This window comes from Thermobia domestica, chromosome 11, assembly GCF_964235325.1.
Source record: "Thermobia domestica chromosome 11, izTheDome1.hap1.1, whole genome shotgun sequence".
In the NCBI taxonomy this organism is placed as follows: domain Eukaryota; kingdom Metazoa; phylum Arthropoda; class Insecta; order Zygentoma; family Lepismatidae; genus Thermobia; species Thermobia domestica.
The window spans coordinates 3,815,229-3,834,877 of record NC_137464.1 but is presented as its reverse complement, the minus strand read 5'-3'; the positions used below and the strand labels follow the sequence as shown (position 1 = coordinate 3,834,877).

General features: G+C 41.2%; 1 protein-coding gene across 1 annotated transcript in view; it reads left to right on the top strand.

Annotated features, from left to right (window-relative positions):
• The window catches only part of LOC145663828 (integrin alpha-4-like), a 187,091-nt gene that overhangs the window by 29,782 nt on the left and 137,660 nt on the right, over positions 1 to 19,649 (top strand). Inside the window, exon 3 of the mRNA XM_081729925.1 lies at positions 1,556 to 1,638. Coding sequence (XP_081586051.1) covers positions 1,556 to 1,638 — 83 coding nt within the window. The remainder of the gene's footprint in view (positions 1 to 1,555; positions 1,639 to 19,649) is intronic.

The following is a 19,649-nucleotide window of genomic DNA, read 5'->3' as shown; positions in this document are numbered from 1 at the left end:
CCCTTCGCCAGATGTCTGGTAACCGTTGAATACCTGTCAAAGCCCCACTTTGTGAGAGGGTGTTGCCAGTGCCCCCTAAGGCACGAACATTCCTGGGAATGTCTCTGAAGCGTTTGCAATGAGAGGTTCTTCCATCGCAGGGGCACATATCCGAGGAGTATTGCGGGTGCTCCAGTACCTATTAACCCCATCGTCGTAACAGTCTGTACTGGATTGGCTGTATGGCAACTGGCATTGTCGTGTTGGAGAATTGGTCCAGACTCAAGGAGGTGTGGACGTTTGCGACGCAATGCTGGTTGCAAATGGTGACTGAGGTATGAAGCATAGTATGCAGCTATGACGGTAACGCCCGGTGAAACTTCATGTGACAGGATAATGCCTTCGTGATCGTATGACATCATCATCACCTTTACGTTTGCTGGCTCTTGCCTAAGCTTTTTCGGTCGTGGAGATTCTGGATGGGGCCATTCACTCGACTGACGTTTCAATTGAGGCTCGTAGGATCTTCCTCACGTTTCGTCACTTGCAATAATGCGGTGTAAGAAGTCATCACCTTCCCCATTGGAACGTTGAAGGTGTAGGCGCGCACATTCCCAATTATGTCACTTTTGAACCTCGGTCAGAGCATTGGGTATCCATCAATCTGGCTGCAATTTTCCGCATGCCAAGATCTTGTGTTAGCATGCGGAACACTGACCCGTAAGAAATTTTCAACTCCTGCGCCAATTCATTACAATTCCATCGTCGATACGGTAACCGTCAAGCAGTGTCCGTAGTCTTGCAAGATGAATTTCGTCCGTAGCCGTTTGCATATGCCCTCCAGCGTGCATTTTGTTTATTGATTGTCATTCCGCCTGAAATGTTGCAACTCATCATGCCACGTGAGATACTTTAGAGCAGCTTCACCACAGGCCTCTACTAATCCTCTGTAACTCGTCTTAGCATTTCGCTCTCGTGCTGGAATTTCATAAACACACGCTGTTCTGTACGCGTGAACATTGCGTTAGGGCGGTATTTTGAAACAACACTAATTTTAACAGTGCCTACTCGCCACATACACCGTAATATGATACCGTAGCAGCGTTGAACTGACTCGTACACATCCACGGAACACACTACGTTCGTCTTGTGTCCTGCCCAGACGACAATCCAATCGTAGCAGTGTTACCAGTTCGAGTTAAATAACTCTCTTACTTTGCCAGCAATGAAAAGGAAAATATCAAAACACAATCCAGAACAAACGACGCAGAGTCGACCAAACCAAAATTCGTATCATTTTAAAAATATTTGCTATGAACGCGATTTTCACTTGACTATCAAGTGAATGTTGTGTTATTTGTATAATTTATTCTGGTTCATAAGAAATTAAAAATTAAAGGGGCATAATTCAGCAAATTTGCAGCATAAAACAGCTGAGACATTTGTTGTTTTATAATACTGAGTGTCTATTTTGTCTTGTTAATCGTTAACAGGGTTTTCGGCCCCCTTTCTCTACACCCTTGATTACCTAATGCATTTATTTCAATTTTAATTCTTGTTTATTGTTTCGTTTCAGGAAATCAGACGTATAAACATGTATTCAATTATGGTGAGGGACAAGCAGGGACGTCCGTACATTTGCTGCAGAAATCGTCGAAGGTAATATGTGCTTCCTTTCATAGTCTCTTCCTTTCTGAGGTGAAACTGATGATGTTATATTCACAGTAAGTACTCAAAGGAAATGATGAATACAAGTACAAATAATTAACCAACATTTCTACAGGGAGTGAAAGTTTACAGGAGATATTAATCAGACTTTGAATTGAAAGCTTTTCAGCAGTATTACGACTGTTGCATATATAAAATTTTCAAGTACTCGTCTTAGGAATTTTTAGCTGCTAATGATGAAGCTCAATTATTAAAGACGTCTTGCAAGAACTAAATTATGTAAACATGTAGTTCAAATTGTGTGTATGTTATGATTTATCTACATATTGAAATCTACATATTAAGTTATTGAAAATTATCTTTCTAACTACGGACGTTTATAACTCACCCTTAAACACACTCTGATACACAAAAGTGCCATCAATTAACAAGACAAACTCGTATCTTTTGAATGATTTGTAAAACTGGCTTGTATTCCTCGATTCTCACCTCTATCAGTCTGCTATTGGCGAAAAAGCGTAATTTCAGAAGGAAGTTTCGAAAAGATTACCAACCCTACACAATTCGTAAGTGGTCTTTCAATTTCAAAGAAAGAGGTTCTTGTTGTAAACGACACTCATCCAGCCGTCCAGCTGCAAGCATTGAATCAGTAAGGCTGTTTGAGTAACATGCAAAGATCACACAAATCTTAAGTCAGAACAAGCGAAGATTTTTGCATCCCGAAGTCACCTTTGTGGAAGATTCTATGCAATAGTTGTCAGTTTATCTCCATATATTAAAAGAATATGAAACCTGTTCAGGAAATAAACGATTAAAACTATGAAGAACAGAGTATAAAATGAATCGGCCAAAATATCAAAATAAATATCAAAATTTATGAAATAAAATGATTTGTAACGCCTCTATTTGGACACTTTACAGATGGAGTATATAGTGCGTACATGCAATGTATACCACTCCGTTTATTATTCAGAAAGGGATACACAATTTTGTTCAAAGTGATCTTTTTATGACAAGTTTCCAGCAAGCTCAAGTTTTAGCATCCTGCCCGAAGTTCCTTATATGTGATTCACGATGAACTGCACTATGTGTATTGAACCAGAGTCTTCAACTATTGTGGAACTAACGTAACACAAAAAGTACGAATTATTTTTATTTATTTTTTAATTTTATTTAATGAAGAAAAATAGAACAGAATATAGCCTTCTTACGTTATTCTACGTTACAGTAATAATAGTCATGATACTAATTCGTAATATATAAACAACGAAGTTACACTATATAATTATAAATATGCATGCACGTCATTAGAATATAGGATAAACACAAGATATTGATTATAACATACCAAAATATAATTTATTGTCAATCCAAAATATTGAACCCTGGGTAGAAAGCAGACATCCACCATGTAAGAGATTTCCTTAAAATATTTGTTGTGGCTTTATTGCAAAAAACAAACAAAAAAATCTTCGATCTTGTGTGTTCGGAATAAGCACCCTAAAATTGATGTTTTCTAACAAGTCAATACAGTCAATTCCATTGTGTAATATTTTCCAATATAGTAATTCCATTACATTTCACTTCTGACCCGATGTATCCTCGTCGCCAAAAGTGCCTTTACATCGCCGTGACGGGTATGTGACTGCGCAGTACACCAAGGAAGGGATGGTTGCATAAGAAATTGTGATTAATTTTGAAGAGTTTTTCTTTTGACTAGGGAAATAACGTAGGTATAGGGAGTAAAGGCACAGATTTGAACCGTCAGTACACTGCCATCTCTGAAAAGATTCGTATTCTCAGTTTTTCAATTTATTGTCTTATATGTTAAATTAATAACTGCTAACAATTGCTACTAGCGCTTTTTACTCTTCAGAAATTTCCTACGACATGTTCGCAGGACAATTTTCTAAGTCCTAAATTTGTGCGTGAATTATTTAATTCGCTTCACTGACCTTATTTGAGAATGGAATCTAATTACACTGAGCGTGAATATGTTTCGCTGTTGTCAATCAAGGGCCGTAATAAACATAAATAAGGTTCTTATTATTAAATAAAACACAGAAGTAATTATTGTGTGTACAGCACAATATAATACAGTAACTAAGCAACATGATAATCACTAACACCAGCAGAATTTTTTCCAACGGGAGGGGGGCAAAAGGCCCACATAGAGTTTTTCGATTTATTGCCCTATATATATTGTTTAAATTCATAAATTTATAATTGGTAGCATATATCTTTTTACTTTTTAAAATTGCCGCTGTAGCCTATTAGTCTGAACATTCATCTCCAGACACGATGTAGAGACAAGAGAAAGAAAGAGATATGACCAGTAGCGTAACTAATTTTACTGCGCCAGGGATCGATTAATAATCAATTTACTCATACCCGCCGCCTGCCCCAGGAATTTCAGATGCTGCGTTATATATATGGTTCTATGTCAAAAGGGCCAGACAAAAGGGCGAGGAAAGGGCTCAAGACAAAACGGGCCCACGTCAAAAGGGCCCTGCGTCAAATGGTCCCGTGTCAAAACGAGACCCGCTACAAAAGAGAACGAGTCAAAACGGCCCCGCGTCAAATGGATCCGGCTCAAAAGGGTTCTGCGACAAAAAAGACCCGAGTCAAAAGGGTCCTGCGTCAAACTTTCCCGAGTAAAAACGGCCCCGCGTGAAAAGAGCCCAGGTCAAAAGGTATCCGGTCAAAAGAACCGGGGTAAATGTCCACCAGCGACAAAAGGCCCTGTGCCAAAAGGGCCCGAGTCCAAACTGCCCCGCGTCAAAAGGAGCCGGGTCAAAAGAGGCCCGGTCAAGAGGGTCCGATCAAAAGGGCCCGAGTGAGAACGGCTCCGCGTCAAAAAGGCATGGGTCAAAATGTCTCCGCGACAAAAGGCACGAGTCAAAACAACCCCTGGTCAAAATAATCCGGCACAAAAGGTCTCGAGTTTAAAGGGCACTGCGTCAAAAGAGCCCGGGTGAAATTTATCCCGCCTAAAAAGGTCCCGTTTCAAAACAGCCCAGCGTGAAAAAGGCCTTGGTAAAATGTTCTCCGCGACAAAATGACCAGATTCAAAAGGGCCCCGTGTTAAGATGGGTAGAGTCAAAAATGCCCTACGTCAAATGGACCGTACCAAAAGGCGTACGCTACAAAAAAGCCCGAGGCAAAAAGGCTCGGGACAGAAGGTCCCGCGACAAAAAGACCCGAGTCAAAACGGCCCTGCATCAAACGGGCCCGAGTAAAAACGGCTCTGCGTGAAAAGAGCCCTGGTCAAAAGGGCCCGGATAAAAGGACTCCACGACAAAAGTGCCTGAGTCTAAACGGCCCGGGGTCAAAAGATCTCGACGACCAAATGGCTCGAGTCTAACTGGCCCGGGTGAAAGAGTCTCCGCGAAAAAAGGGCACCCCGTTTAAACGGCCCCATCAAAAGGGCCCGGGTCAAAAGGACTCTAGTTAAAAGGGCCCTGCGTTGAAAGATCCCGAGCCAAAAGGACCCAGACTCAAAAGGGCCTTATGTCAAATGGACCCATGTCAAAACGGGCCCCGCTACAAGAAGGTCTTAGCCAAAAGGTCCGGGTCAAAAGTCTCCGCAACAAAAGTGTCCGAGTCAAACCGGCCCTGCGCCAAAGGGTCCCGGGTGGAAAGGGTCCTGCGAGAAAAAAGACAAGAGTCAAATGCGCCCTGCGTCAAACGAGCCCGAGTAGAAACGGCCCCGAGTTACAAGAGCACATTTCAAAAGGGCTCGGGTAAAAGGGCTTCGCGACAAAAGGCCCTGAGTAGAAACGGCCCCGCGTCAAAAATGCCCGGGTCAAAAGGGCTCGAATTAAAAGGGCCCTGCGTCAAAAGAGCCAGGGTCAAAAGAGCCCCGCCTCAAAAGGGCCTGAGTCAAAACGGCCCAGCGTGGAAAATCTCCGGGCGAAAGGGCTCCGCGACAAAAAGACACGAGTCAAAAGGGCCCAGTGTCAAAATTGCCCGGTAAATACGGTCCACGTGTAAAAAGCCTGAGATGAAAGCAACAGTGGAAATCAGGCATGCACAAGGGGAAAGTATCCCCTTAGTAAGTTGAAGTGTTTGTGCAAAAGAAGGAAAAGTATCTGTAGTTACTAGTAACAAATAGGAAATTTGAATGGTGAAATTAGTTTTGTTTGGCTGTTGATTATTCTGCAACAATCGCTATTGCTTAAGTCGTTCTCCATTAAAGTTTGTTTGCACTTCCGACTGTCTGAGTTTGTATTCTTGATACATAGCCTAATCGAACTATATCTATTATTGACTTTCCCCTTAGTTCTAAAATTTCATTTCTACCCCTGGATCAAAGTATAGAATGAAAAATATTCTGTGGAAAAGATTAGTATAATGTTGCTGTGAGAAGACATGTGGATCTGTATACAGGTCATTGGGACAGAACAATAATAACGACATGCGTAGACGCACTGATTTGGAGTGGATGTTTTCTTCTGAGTACTCATATCTTTATAGGGAATATATACTTGACACAGCGTACCATTTAAATCTGCGCAGTACGTGAATTCCGCCATATTGCATATCACACAATATTGTTTTAAATGTAAAAGGTTATGATTTTACACTTCAACCTAGGCTTGAATATTCTCCCAAATGAGAATGTGAACTCATTTTTTACACATCATCTATTTGGGACAGGGAATGCTATGTTTGACATATGTATCTAATAGAAAAAAAAGTATTGTGACAGGGCAGTAACAAAGAGACGCATGAACAGAGTAAACGAAAATGTTACAATTTAGCATTGGTGTAGAAACAGCGTTAAATGATTTAGTGTACATCATGGCAGCTATCTTGAATTTCGTATATTGTATACCACACAGTGGGTGATATCAATAAAACGGAGAAGTTACTCATTATTCCCTAATTTGTAGTAGTTACTCGCATTGGTATCAATAAAAAGAGAACTGAGCACTACTCGTCTCGGCTGACCTCGGAGAAGCCCCGCCCTTCTGGAGAAACCACACCTCTATTCTCGAGCCGAGTAACTATTTCGCGTTTGATATCAATAAAAATCAAAGACTCCTCTGTGATGCTAGTAACTTCTCCAAATTTGTGGAGCAAGCTAAATAGGTGACTCCGTGCGAAATATGGCAGAGAATATGATTGTTTTACTACGTAGAAAAACTTATAAACTGCATAAAAATGTTAGAAATGGAGATTACAAAAAGCATTATAAGTTTATGAAAGAAAATGTAGAGTGGTTAGCACATTTTTTAAGGAGAATCAACCGAAATTCGGGGTGGTGCACTACGTAATGATGAAAAGATGCGGGTTTTCTTCAAGGGCGCCGATCCTGTGGGGGCCAGGGGGCCCGGGCCCCCCAAAGCTCAGGTGGGCCCCCGATTGTATTTATGAATATACAATATTTGGCATAATTAGAGTGCAATTTGTCTTAAAATCCTGATATATATACCTTCTGCATCTGAATGCCCCCCCCCCCTGGAAAGGCATGTACGCTAACCGCTTAGCCACGAAATAGCTCTTCCTATTAACGTATTACTCTCCAAAATACTAGGTTTCTTTAATGCCACTTGTGTATAGTCAAGTGCTCCGATAGCACCCGGAAATGTATATTGTTCTTGTCACTTTGCCTTTGCTTTTTGCATATTACGCACACTTCCGGAAACAATCCATTTGCAGGTAGTCATAGACAGTACTTTGAGCCACACCAGAATCTCCTAACATTCCGACCTATAATCCCGGATCACTCACGTAACGCAAGAAAACCAAGGGCACCGATTTCTCTGTAAATTGGGGGGGGCATTCAGATGCAGAAGGTATATATATCAGGATTTTAAGACAAATTGCACTCTAATTATGCCAAATATTGTGTATTCATAAATACAATAGGGGGCCACATGAGCTTTGTGGGGCCCAGGCCCCCTGGCCCCCATAGGATCGACGCCCTTGAAGAAAACCCGCATCTTTTCATCATTACGTAGTGCACCACCCCCAATTTCGGTTGATTCTCCTTAAAAAATGTGCTAACCACTCTACATTGGGTGATATCAATAAAAATAAGTAACTACTCGTGAAAAGTCCTGCTCGAGAATCGGAGTGACTACACCTGGAGTAATCTCCTCCCTCAATTTCATATCAATAAAACAAGCCACTACTCAGGTGTAGTCTACTCCAGATTTATGAACGTTTAGTCGCGCTTCCTCTGCACGTAGCACTGAGTCGCATCAATAAAAGAAGTGGTTACTCATTTCTCCCATCTGTTGGGCGGTCATTTCGTTGTGGGTAACTTATGGCGCAGTATCCTAAACGCCATGGAAGGGACAAGTAGTAACGACAGCTTCAATCAAAGTGCATTTGTGGATATTATAAAGAGTTTTCAGTGGTACTTTCAAAGTCACAGTTACCAGAAAGTAAACGAAGGAAAGCCGAAGCTTTGAAGGCAAGTACAGTGAAATGCAACGAAATATGAAATACATCTACAAATGAGACACAAATCCAAAAGAGAATCTTTAATATCTGAGCGGACATTAAAAAAATACTGAAACCACGAACCTCTTCGAACTGATGGATGTTGATTGGAGTCCAGCAATATCAAGATTAGCACGATAATTGCATATCACGTGTTGTCCAAGATTGTTTGGCTTTAAGAACGAAATCAGACACTTGGTTTCTTTGTTTCCTTTTTTAAATAGTCCAGCCAGTCACGTCATAAAGCACGTCCATCTGATTGCGTTTTCCACACCATACCTGTCCCCTTTCACCTTGGCATAAAAAATATACATTCTCATGTATACACCCTTCCTATCAGCGTTGAGTTGAGTTGATTTTGAGTTTAATGTCCTTTTCAGTAGCGAGGCAATATGAGACGGGACCCACTGATCAACTTGGAATCCGAACCACATGAGCTCCCGCCGGGAATCGAACGCGGGTCTCTCATGTCAAAGGCATGTACGCTATGCGCTTAGCCAAGAAGGAGCTCTTCCTATTAGCGTATTTGTCTTCAAAATACTAGGTTTCTTTATTGCCACGTGTATATAGTCAATTGCTTCGATAGCCCCCGGAAATGTATATTATTCTTGCCACTCTGCCTTTGCTGTTTGAATATTACACACACCTCCGGAAACAATCAATTTTCATATTTCGCAATAATCGCATCCATTACACTTGTAGTAGTCAAAGACACAGTACTTTGAGCCACAACAGAATCCCCTAACATTCAGACCTGGAATCCCGGATCACTCACGTAAAGCAAGAAAACCGCATCTTTTCGTCATTACGTAGTGCACCATCTCAAATTTCCATTGATTCTCCTTAAAAATGTTGTGCTAACTACTCTACATTTTCTTTCATGAACCTGTTTTTTGTAATCTCCATTTGCAACATTTCTATGCAATTTATAAGTTTTGCTACATAGCAAAACAATCATATACTCTGCCATATTTCGCACGGAGTCACCTATTTAGCTTGCTCCACAAATTTTGAGAATAGCTCGGGGCTCGAGAATAGAGGTGTGGTTACTTCAAAAGGGCGGGGCTTCTCCGAGGTCAGCCGAGACGAGTAGTGCTCAGTTCTCTTTTTATTGATACCAATGCGAGTAACTACTTCAAAATTGGGCGTAATGAGTAACTTCTCCGTTTTATTGATATCACCCATTTTCTTCCATAAACTTATAATGCTTTTTGTAATCTCCATTTCCAACATTTCTATGCAGTTTATAAGTTTTTCTACGTAGTAAAACAATCATATACTCTGCCATATTTCGCACGGAGTCACCTATTTAGCTTGCTCCACAAATTTGGAGAAGTTACTAGCATCACAGAGGAGTCTTTGATTTTTATTGATAACAAACGCGGAGTAGTTACTCGGCTCGAGAATAGAGGTGTGGTTACTTCAAAAGGGTGGGGCTTCTCCGAGGTCAGCCGAGACGACTAGTGCTCAGTTCTCTTTTTATTGATACCAATGCTAGTAACTACTTCAAAATTGGGCGTAATGAGTAACTTCTCCGTTTTATTGATATCACCCATTGAGGAAGGAGATTACTCCAGCTGTAGTTACTCCGATTCACGAGCAGGACTTCTCAGGAGTAGTTACTTATTTTTATTGATATCACCCAGTATTTCGAAATAGATAGAGGTAGATGCGTGTCACATAAATTGATGCTAGAATCTTCCTACAAATTACCTTCATTGTCCGTTTCAAAAGCACCGGAGTCTACATTACTTATTATTTCCGTAATCCTTCGGGCGCGAAAATACGCAACTATCATAACCACGAGTTGCCCCGGTGTTATTCATACCCAAAGGTTAACTAAAAAGACGAAGTGAATCCTAACTAATTACAAGAAGGGTGTTCAAACAGCCATACACACTTCCACTGGCTAATAGAAAAAGGAGAACAAAAATAGCTACATGTTTTTTTCCTTCTCAGTACTCATATCCTTATAGGGAATATATTCTTGACAAACATATAATTTAAATCTACGCAGTACGTGACCCGTACCCACGAAGGTGACAAATATTCATCAAAAGTAAACAGAAGGGAGTAGTTTTATGTTGCTGTTGTTTCCTTCCGTCGCAGGAGCTGACCTGGGTAGGTGCGAGGCAACCAAGACCAAAGTTGTCTCCCTGACTGAACGCCTTGTAACAAGAGAGCAACTATAGTTGTCCATGGGTCTCACGTCTCATAGTTCTAAGTATTTGCAACTATACAGCGAGCTGTGTGCGTTCTGTGCCCTCTATGTCCCCCAGCTGTGGCTGTTTGCGAAAATATTGTTTGATTTTCATTGGGGTAAGGCAAGAAGCCCTTCACCGTAGCGAGTGACGTCACACAAAGTAGTGATAGGCAGGCGCACAATGTGCTGGGTGGAGACACCTAGCTCAACACGAGAGTTTTTTTTAAGAAACAAGCCGTTTTACAGACATTTTTGTAAATCATGATATATATATACAGGATGTTTCAAAACAACACCGACAACGTTTGGAAGGTGATTCCTGACACCAAGATAAGACAAAAAGTATAGACCAACCTAGGTGCACAAATACTTCCTTTCGGAGTTATAGGCTGTCGAAAACATGAAAAAAGGAACTTTAATGGTCCATAGCCCCAAACCTATGGGACCTACTCGGGTCAAGACTTCACTTAGGAACTAGCGTGTACTCTATCCAAAAATACATGGTTCAGATTCGTGCGGTACTTCCGGAACAAATTTTATAGAAGGAATTTGGCTACGGGCATATAATTTGAAACACTCACCAACAACTCTATAAAAAATGTCGCGGAAGTATCGCAGGATTCTGAAACATGGATATTTGGATAGTGCACATATTAGGTCCTAAGTTAAGTCTTGACCCGACTACGGTAGGTCCCATAGTTTTGGACCTTTAAATTTCATTTTTTCGCGTTTTCGGCAGTCTATAACTCAAAGGAAGCATTTGTACACACAGGTTGGTCTATACTTTTTGTCTTATCTTAGTGTCAGGAATCAGCTCCCGAACGTTCTCGGTGTTGTTTTGAAACACCATGTATATAGTAATTTTGAATGATACGCACTAAGTGCTAAGAAGATATATATATATATATATATATAGAACTTAAATCCTATCACATTAAAATTGTTATTGTCCGCAGAATAATGGTAATAGAAAACATACGTATTATATAAAAAAAAAATTAGAAATTATATTTCTGACAAAAATTTCAAGAGAATAATAGCTTAGTAGGATTTATAACTACAGGTTCTTCTAAAATCTTTGCATCATGCTAGATCGCATAGAGAATTTTTCGTTTAAATAAAACATATCTGATTAGAAAGAGATTATACTTCAAAGAGAAATATTTAAATTCAGTTTAACTTTTAAATACTTGATGAATCAAGCAAATGGAAACAAGTGGCATGAAAGATAACTGAGAAATTTAGTATTTGGAGAAGCAAAAATGTAATGTGCAGGATACAGAAATTTCTCGTGTCGTCTCGGAAACGAGACGAGAAGTGTATGTTCTAATAAGAATTCAGACAAGAGGTGTATGTCCAAGTTAGAGACGATACAAGAAACGACAATTCTTGTCTCATTTTCGAGACAAGATATTTATCAAGTCTCATGGGCCACAATTCACTGAAGTCTTAGATACCAGTGTTTTAGTATTACGTGATTCATAGTAAAAGTTCATAATTTATAACAGTGGTTGTACGAACACAATGAAGAGTAAAATGAAATCTTTCAGTTTTACGTCCCACGATTATGCCGGTTAGGCTAGAGGTGACGGTGATGATGAGAAATGAATGAAATGCTGGAATGAAGAAAGGGAGGAAACGGGAGAACCCCGAGAAAACCCAAGAGCACAGACAATGAAGAGTATTTAGCAACATTTTAAGATACGTAAGTTATTACATAATATACTTCAATAATAAATATGATTTAAATATTGATATATTACACTCTTAGTGGAACTCTCGTAACTCGGAAGCATTCTCATAATTTCTAGATAAAATTAAGAAGAAAGCTAAGGCATAAATTTATAAAACGAGAAGAGAAATAATTCTTCGAGAATCAAAACGAGACGAGAATCCAACACTTAATTTAAGAGACGACTGGAGAAAACTTTATTTCTCGTCTCGTCTCGCGCGGAACAGTACACAAACGTTCAAATCAAGTCTTCCGTGTCATTAAGGAGGAAGATGATTGATGGCTCAGTAGTACAGCCTTTAAATTTGATGTGAGGACCATAATTCAATCCCAAATATAGTATGTTCCTCACGAGAAGGACGAGAAATAAGATTTTCTCGTCTCGTCAATTTTTATAGAATTCTCGTCTCGTCTCGATTTTCGAAGACGATTATTTATCTTTCGTCTCGATAATCTAAAAAGTTTTTCCCGTCTCCTCTTGTCTCGTAAAGTAGTTTCTGGTCTCAATTCAGAAGAAATACTCTGCTAATTTTTATGTCGCTTGATGGCAATTGAAGAGAGTACTACAAATCTGTTTTGAGATCAGCCCTATGTAATTGGGAGAGAGACGAAACCAAATCAAACAAAACGTGAATTTTAGCTTTCTTCTTGAGAACCGAGATTATATGAGACGTAGATGGTAGATCTACAGTTTAAAGTGGAACTCGAACTCGAGCTCTCATACAGAAAAGGCTCATGCGCTAGTCGTTAGAGCAACAGTTACGGCTACGATAATAACATATATATATATATATACAAGTATCAGTGATTAACGCGGACCACATGTTCGTAATTATTACATAATGTGGAATTATATATACAAAGTTGTCACATTATAATCACACTTTTTTGTCTTTACACTATGGAATATGCAACGGAAGTTTTGGGATTTAACTTCTCGTAAGATATTATGTAAAAATAAATATGTATTATGTTAGGATATATATTCAAAACTCACACTTTGTATTTCATTATTGAACTTACTGTAATATGAACTTCTAACTTTATTATATACAGTATGTTACCTGTCTTTCTTTTCCGTCTTACTCTTATAAGTTCTCCTAGTAGAAGTTGCATACACAAGATTCGTTCGCGATGCCCTTCCACTTTTCATGCCCTAACACGTTTGTGATACCCCCAATGAAATGAAATGAAATCTTTGAGTTTTACGTCCCACGGTTATGCCGGTTAGGCTAAAGGAGACTGTGGTGATGAATAATGAATGAAATGGTGGAATGAAGAAAGTGGGAGGAAACGGGAGAACCCCTAGAAAACCCGCGAGCACGGTGTTTGTCCACCACAAAGTCCACACGGCGCGAGCTGGGATCGAACCAGGGACCTCAAGCACCGGAGGTGAACGCTGAGCCACCGCGCCCCCTGGTAAGAACTACAGTATAAACTTAGGTCTATATTGGTGCTCACCGCGTCATTAACTTGTTCCGCGACCAACGAATTTCGAGGTACTTTGTTTTGCATCTTTTGTGCGAGTTTTGTGTCGCTTTATGCGCTTATTCCCACATTTTGTGCATCACCGGAAGTGGGTCAAAATGGGCCTACAAATATGGCGGAACAAGTTATTGCTGTTCTGCCACCAATGAATTTCGAGTTCGTTTCCTTCACATCGTTTTGTGCCGTTTTGTGCGTCTACTTCCACGTTTTGTGCGTCATGGGAAGTGGTTTAAAATGAGTCCCCGTATTTTCACGTTTTGTGCGTCACCGGAAGTGGGTCAAAATGGGCTTCCAAGATGGGACGAAAATGATCAGGAGTTCCGCCACTATCGAAATTCGAGGTCGTTAATTTTACATCGCGTAACCTTTTGTGCGTCTATTTCGACGTTTTGTACGTCATTGGAAGACGGTCAAAATGGGCCTCGAAGGTGGGACGAAAATGACCCACTGCTCCGCCACTACCGAATTTCGAGGTCCTTCCTTTCGCATCGACTTCTGAATTTTCGTGCCGTTTCGTGCCCCTATTTCCATGTTTTGTGCGTCACCGGAAGTGGGTCAAAATTGGCTTCCAAGATGGGACGAAAATGACCAAGAGTTCCACCATTGTCGAATTTCGAGGTCGTTAATTTCACATCGCGTACCCTTTTGTGCGCCTATTTCGACGTTTTGTGCGTCACTGGAAGACGGTCAAAATGGGCCTCGAAGGTGGGATAAAAATGACCCACTGCTCCGCTACTACCGAATTTTGACGTCCTAACTTTTGCATCGACTAGTGAATTTCGTGCTGTTTCGTGTCCTTATTTCCAAGTTTTGTGCGTCACCAGAAGTGGGTCAAAATGGGCTTCCAAGATGGGACGAAAATGATCAAGAGTTTCGCCACTATCGAATTTCGAGGTCGTTAATTTCACATCGCGTGCCCTTTTGTGCGCCTATTTCGACGTTTTGTACGTCACTGGAAGACGGTCAAAATGGGCCTCGAAGGTGGGATAAAAATGACGCACTGCTCCGCCACTACCGAATTTCGTGGTCCTTCCTTTCACATCGACTAGTGAATGTTTCGTGCCGTTTTGTGCCCTTATTTCCACGTTTTGCGCGTCACCAGAAGTGTGTCAAAATGGGCCTCCAAAGTGTGACAAAAATGACCAACTGTTCCGACACTATCGAATTACTAGATCGTTACTTTCGCATCGTTTAGTGCCTTTTTTGAAAGCTTTCTGCGCATAAACGGTGAGTTAAACGGGCCTTTAAAGTGGGAGTTAAGTGGCTCATTGTTCCGCCACTATCGAATTTCGGGGTTGGTTCTTTCGCATCTTTTAGTGCCTGTTTTGTACGTTTTGTGCGTCACCGGAAGTAGGTCAAAATGGACCTACGAATATAATGAAATAAGTTAATGTTGTTCCGCTACAAACGAATTTGGAGAACGTTTCCTTCACATCGTTTAATGTGTATTTCGTACCGTTCTGTTCACCTACTTCCACGTTTTGAGCATCACCAGAAATGCGTCAAAATGGTCCATCAAGGTGTGAGGAAATAGAGCCATTGTTCCGCCACTATCGAATTTGGAGGTCGTTTCTTTCGTATCGTATAGTGCCTGCTTTGTACCGTTTTGTGCTCCTGTTTCCACTTTAGTGCGACAACGAAAATGGGTCAAAATGGTCTACAAGTATAGCGGAATAACTTAATGCTGTTCCGTCACCATCGAATGTCGAGGTCGTTTCCTTCACATTTTTATGTATGATTTGTGTCGCTTTGTGCATCAGTGCAAGTGGGTCAAAATGGACCTTGAAAGTGGAATGAATATGTCTTTTTCTACCATATTTGTAGGTCGTCTTTGACCCACTTTCGTTGGCGCACAAAACGTGAAAATATGCGCAGAAACGGTAAATACATGCACTAAACAATGCGAAAAAAGCGACCTCGAAATTCGATCTTGGTGGGAGAGTGGGTCATTTTTCTTCCCACATTGAATGCCCATTTTGACACTACCATTGATTTACAAAACGTGGACATAGGCTTACAAAACGGTAGAAAACACGCACAAGACGATGTGAAGGAAATGACCTCGAAATCGTTCCTGACGGAACAGCATTAACTTGTTCCGCCATATTTGTAAGATAACATTGAGCCATTTCCGGTGACGCGGAAAACGAGGAAATAGGCGCACAAAGCGAAACAAAAATGGAAATTTAGCTTAATTACATGGAAATTTTAAGTTTGTAAGCTTCCTTATATGAAAAATGTTATACATTTTTCCTTTACGTTGGTCTACTTTACGTTGATTTGGGACTTCCATATTTTATTCTTTTTTCCACTGAAAAGTATCTATAATTCAACAAGGAAATAATTATGTATTACAATTATAATAATTATCTATATAATTGAATTCATTGTAATTTGGTTCATAAAAAACACTTTACCATTTCCTACTAGTTGTTATGCCCGTTCTTCGCACGGATCAGATAAAATATCAATATAAACAAACTGAGCAACGGGAGAACAATTAAGAAACATTTCTAAAATTGGACATATTTTGTGTATCCAACAATGTACATGTGTTTTCATTGGGAAGACCAATGGGGGCTGAATGTGAACGTAAACACTATCGGCGGTGTCACTATACATCTGAGCAACCCCGATAAATATGGATTCGACACAAATATTGGTTATTTACTACTACTTTTACATGTCCCGGTGAACGCCCCCTCAGACCCCCTTGGTTCGAGTTGTAAAAAAAACCTCTGGCCCCCAACCAATACCGCGAAAACTATGAATGTGACACTAACATCTGCCATTTTCTACTACTTTTTACATATCCCGGTAAAAGCCCCTATGATCATCTGGTTCCAATTTTGAAAAAAACAACTCTGGTCCGCAGCCGATGGGGGTTGTATTTGGAAGTCAACGCCTGTGGAAGTATCACCATTCATCTCAGCGACAGCGAAAACTATGGATTTGGCACTAATATCGGTAATTTTCCATTATTTTTACATGTCTCGCAATTCCCACCCCCGGTGACTTCTGGCCCGCATACAATGGTGGCTAAATTTGAAAAAAAATCGCTAATGAAAGTATCACCATTGATCTCAGTGACCGCGAAAACTACGGATTTGACATCGGTCATTGTGGATTATTTTTACTTGTCTCGTGATCCCCTTTATACTGCTCCCGTTCCTTAGCTGATGGGGCTAAATGTAAAAGTAAACGCGGTTTTAAGTTTCACCATTGAGCCCAGCGACCCCGAAAACTATGGATTTGACATTAATATCGGTCATTTTCGATTATTTTTACATGTCTCAGAATTCCCCCCTCTGGTGACCCAAGGCCCGCATACAACGGTGGATGAATTTGACTCATTGTTAATGGTAGTGTCACCATTGATATCAGCAACCGCGAAAACTATGGATTTGACACTAATATCGGTCATTTTGGATTACTTTTACGTTTCGGTATTTCCCCCCCCCCCCCTGTTGACTCACGGCCCGCAGCTGAATAGGGAGAATTTGGAAGTTAATGCGATCGGAGTTTCACCATTGATCTCAGCGACCGCGAAAACTATGAAAGCGACACTGATATCGGTCATTTTCTAGTACTTTTACATGTCCCGGTAGACGCCCCCCTGAGACCCCCTGGTTCGAAATTAGAATCAAAGCTCTTCGTCTTGATCTGGGGCCCTAGACCAAGCTACCCGTGACCAAATTTTGAAAAGTTTCGGTCCACTCGTCTGGTCCCTTTTGACGCGGATACTTTTTCACTCGGACCTATTTTACGTGGGGCACTTTCGACTCGAACCCTATTGACGCGGGGCCATTTTGACTCCGGCCGTTTTGACAAGGGCTTCTTTGACGTGGACTTTCTTGTCACCGAGTACGGGTTCTTTTGACCAGGAACCATTTTAATTTGGACCCTTTTGACTCAGGTCCTTTGGTCGCCGAGCCCTTTTAACACGAGCCCTTTAGACGCGGGGCCGTTTTTGACTCGGGCAGTTTTGTCGTGGGGCACTTTTGACTCGGGCATTTCGGTCCTCGCCCTTTTGTCCGTGCTCTTCTGACATAGAATATTCAGCAGCTGAAACGCGTGGGGGCATGGGGAAGGTATGAGTAAATAGATGATCAACGATACAGAGCGGAGTAAAATTTGTTACGCAACTGGTCATATCTCTCTCCTTCTCGTGATTTGCACTCCTGATCTCAGGCTTTTGAGCCGTGGAATTGTATTTACCGGGCCTTTTGTCGCCGGGCCTTTTTGACAGGGACCTTTTTGACGCAGGGATTCTTTGATTCGGCCTCTTTTAACGCGGGGCCTTTTTGACTCGCTGCTTTTTGTCGCGGGGCCCTTTGAGTAGGGCCATTTTGACACGGAACCGTCTTAAGCCGTGCCCTTTTGAGGTGTCATTTTTTACCCGGGCATTTTTGAGATAGGGCCTTTTTGTCGCGTCGAAATTTTGATTCGGGCACTTTTGACATTGGGTCTCTTTTGACTCGAACACTTTTGTCGCCGGTCCCTTTTTACTGAGGCATTTCTGTCTTCGCCCTTTTGTCCGTGCCCTTCAGACAGAGCTACATATATATATATATATATATATATATATATATATATATATATATATATATATTCAGCTGCTAAAATGTGGGGGGCAGGGATGAGTAAATAGATGATGAACGATCAGGCGCGGTATTGTATTTACCGGGCCCTTTTGACGCGGGGCTCTTTTCACTCGGCTCCTCTTAATGATGGGCCTTTTAACTTGGGTCTTTTTTACGCAGGGCCGTTTTGGTGCGGAGTTTTCTTTGACCTGGGCTTTTTTTGACATAGGGCCCTTTCGACTCGAGCACTTTTGTCGTGGGGCCTTTTTGACCGGGTCCGTCTTGACTCGGGCCTTTCCATTCTCGCCCTTTTGTCGGGCCATTCCGATATTTAACCACATAACACAGATGCTGAAATATGTGGGACAGGTGGCGGGTATGAGTAAATCGATTATTCAGGGCGCAGCAAAATTAGTTACGCCACTGGTCATATCCCTTTCTTTCTCCTGATTTCCACTCTTGATTTCAGGATTTTTAGCCGTGGAATAGTATTTACCGGGCCCTTTTGACGCGGAACCGTTTTGACCAGTGCCCTTTCAAGGCGGGGTCCTTTTTGACCTAGGCTTTTTGACATAGGGCCCTTTTGACTCGTCCTCTTTACTGGTGAGAACCATTTGACCTGTGCTTTTTTGAGGCGGGGTCCTCTTTGACTCGGGTTTTTGACACATGTCCCTTTTGACTCGGGCTCTCCTCCCGCGACGATCTTTTGACCCGGTTCCTTTTAACGAGGGAAACCTTTTGACGAGTTTCGACTCGGCACTTTTGTTGCGGACCAGTTTTGAACTTGCTCTTTCGACGCGGGGTCTTTCTGACGGGCCATTTTGACTTCGGCCTTTCTATCCTCGCCCTTTTGTCGGGCCCTTTTGACATGGAATCATATATATATATATATATATATATATATATATATATATATATATATATATATATATATATATATATATATATATATATATACAGGGTTTTCATAAAGTCTGGACGGATTTAATTTGCTTATGATTTTCATAAAAATGCTCATAATGAAATCAAATAAAGTGCAAATGGTAGCGGAAGGATTACATTTTTAGTTGGCAACACTGTTAGATAAACGGCAACTCTGAACACGTTGAGAAAGGGAGAGGGAGGGCAAGGGTCAGTTTCTTATGTGCTGTGGTACGCAATGTATTCTGTGGTACGCAGAGCTAAAATCACCAATTCTGGTGTGTCGAAAGTTCACCAAAGAGTTCAAAAAACTGGCACCGACTGAGAGTGCAATCCGAAAGTGACATGCTAAGTTCTTGGAGACAGGAAGCGTCCTGGACCGTCCTCGAAGTGGGAGGCCGCCAACATTCCAGCGCCGCCTACGCGAATGTGTGGACGTAAATGGCGTCCTGTTGGAGGTGTGGCGGTGAATAAACTGAGCTGCTGCAGATTACAGGTAAAAATTTAATCCTTCCGCTACCGTTTGCACTTTATTTGATTTCAATATGAGCATTTTTATGTAAATTATAAGCGAACTAAATCCGTACATACTTTATGAAAACCCTGTGTATATATAACGCAG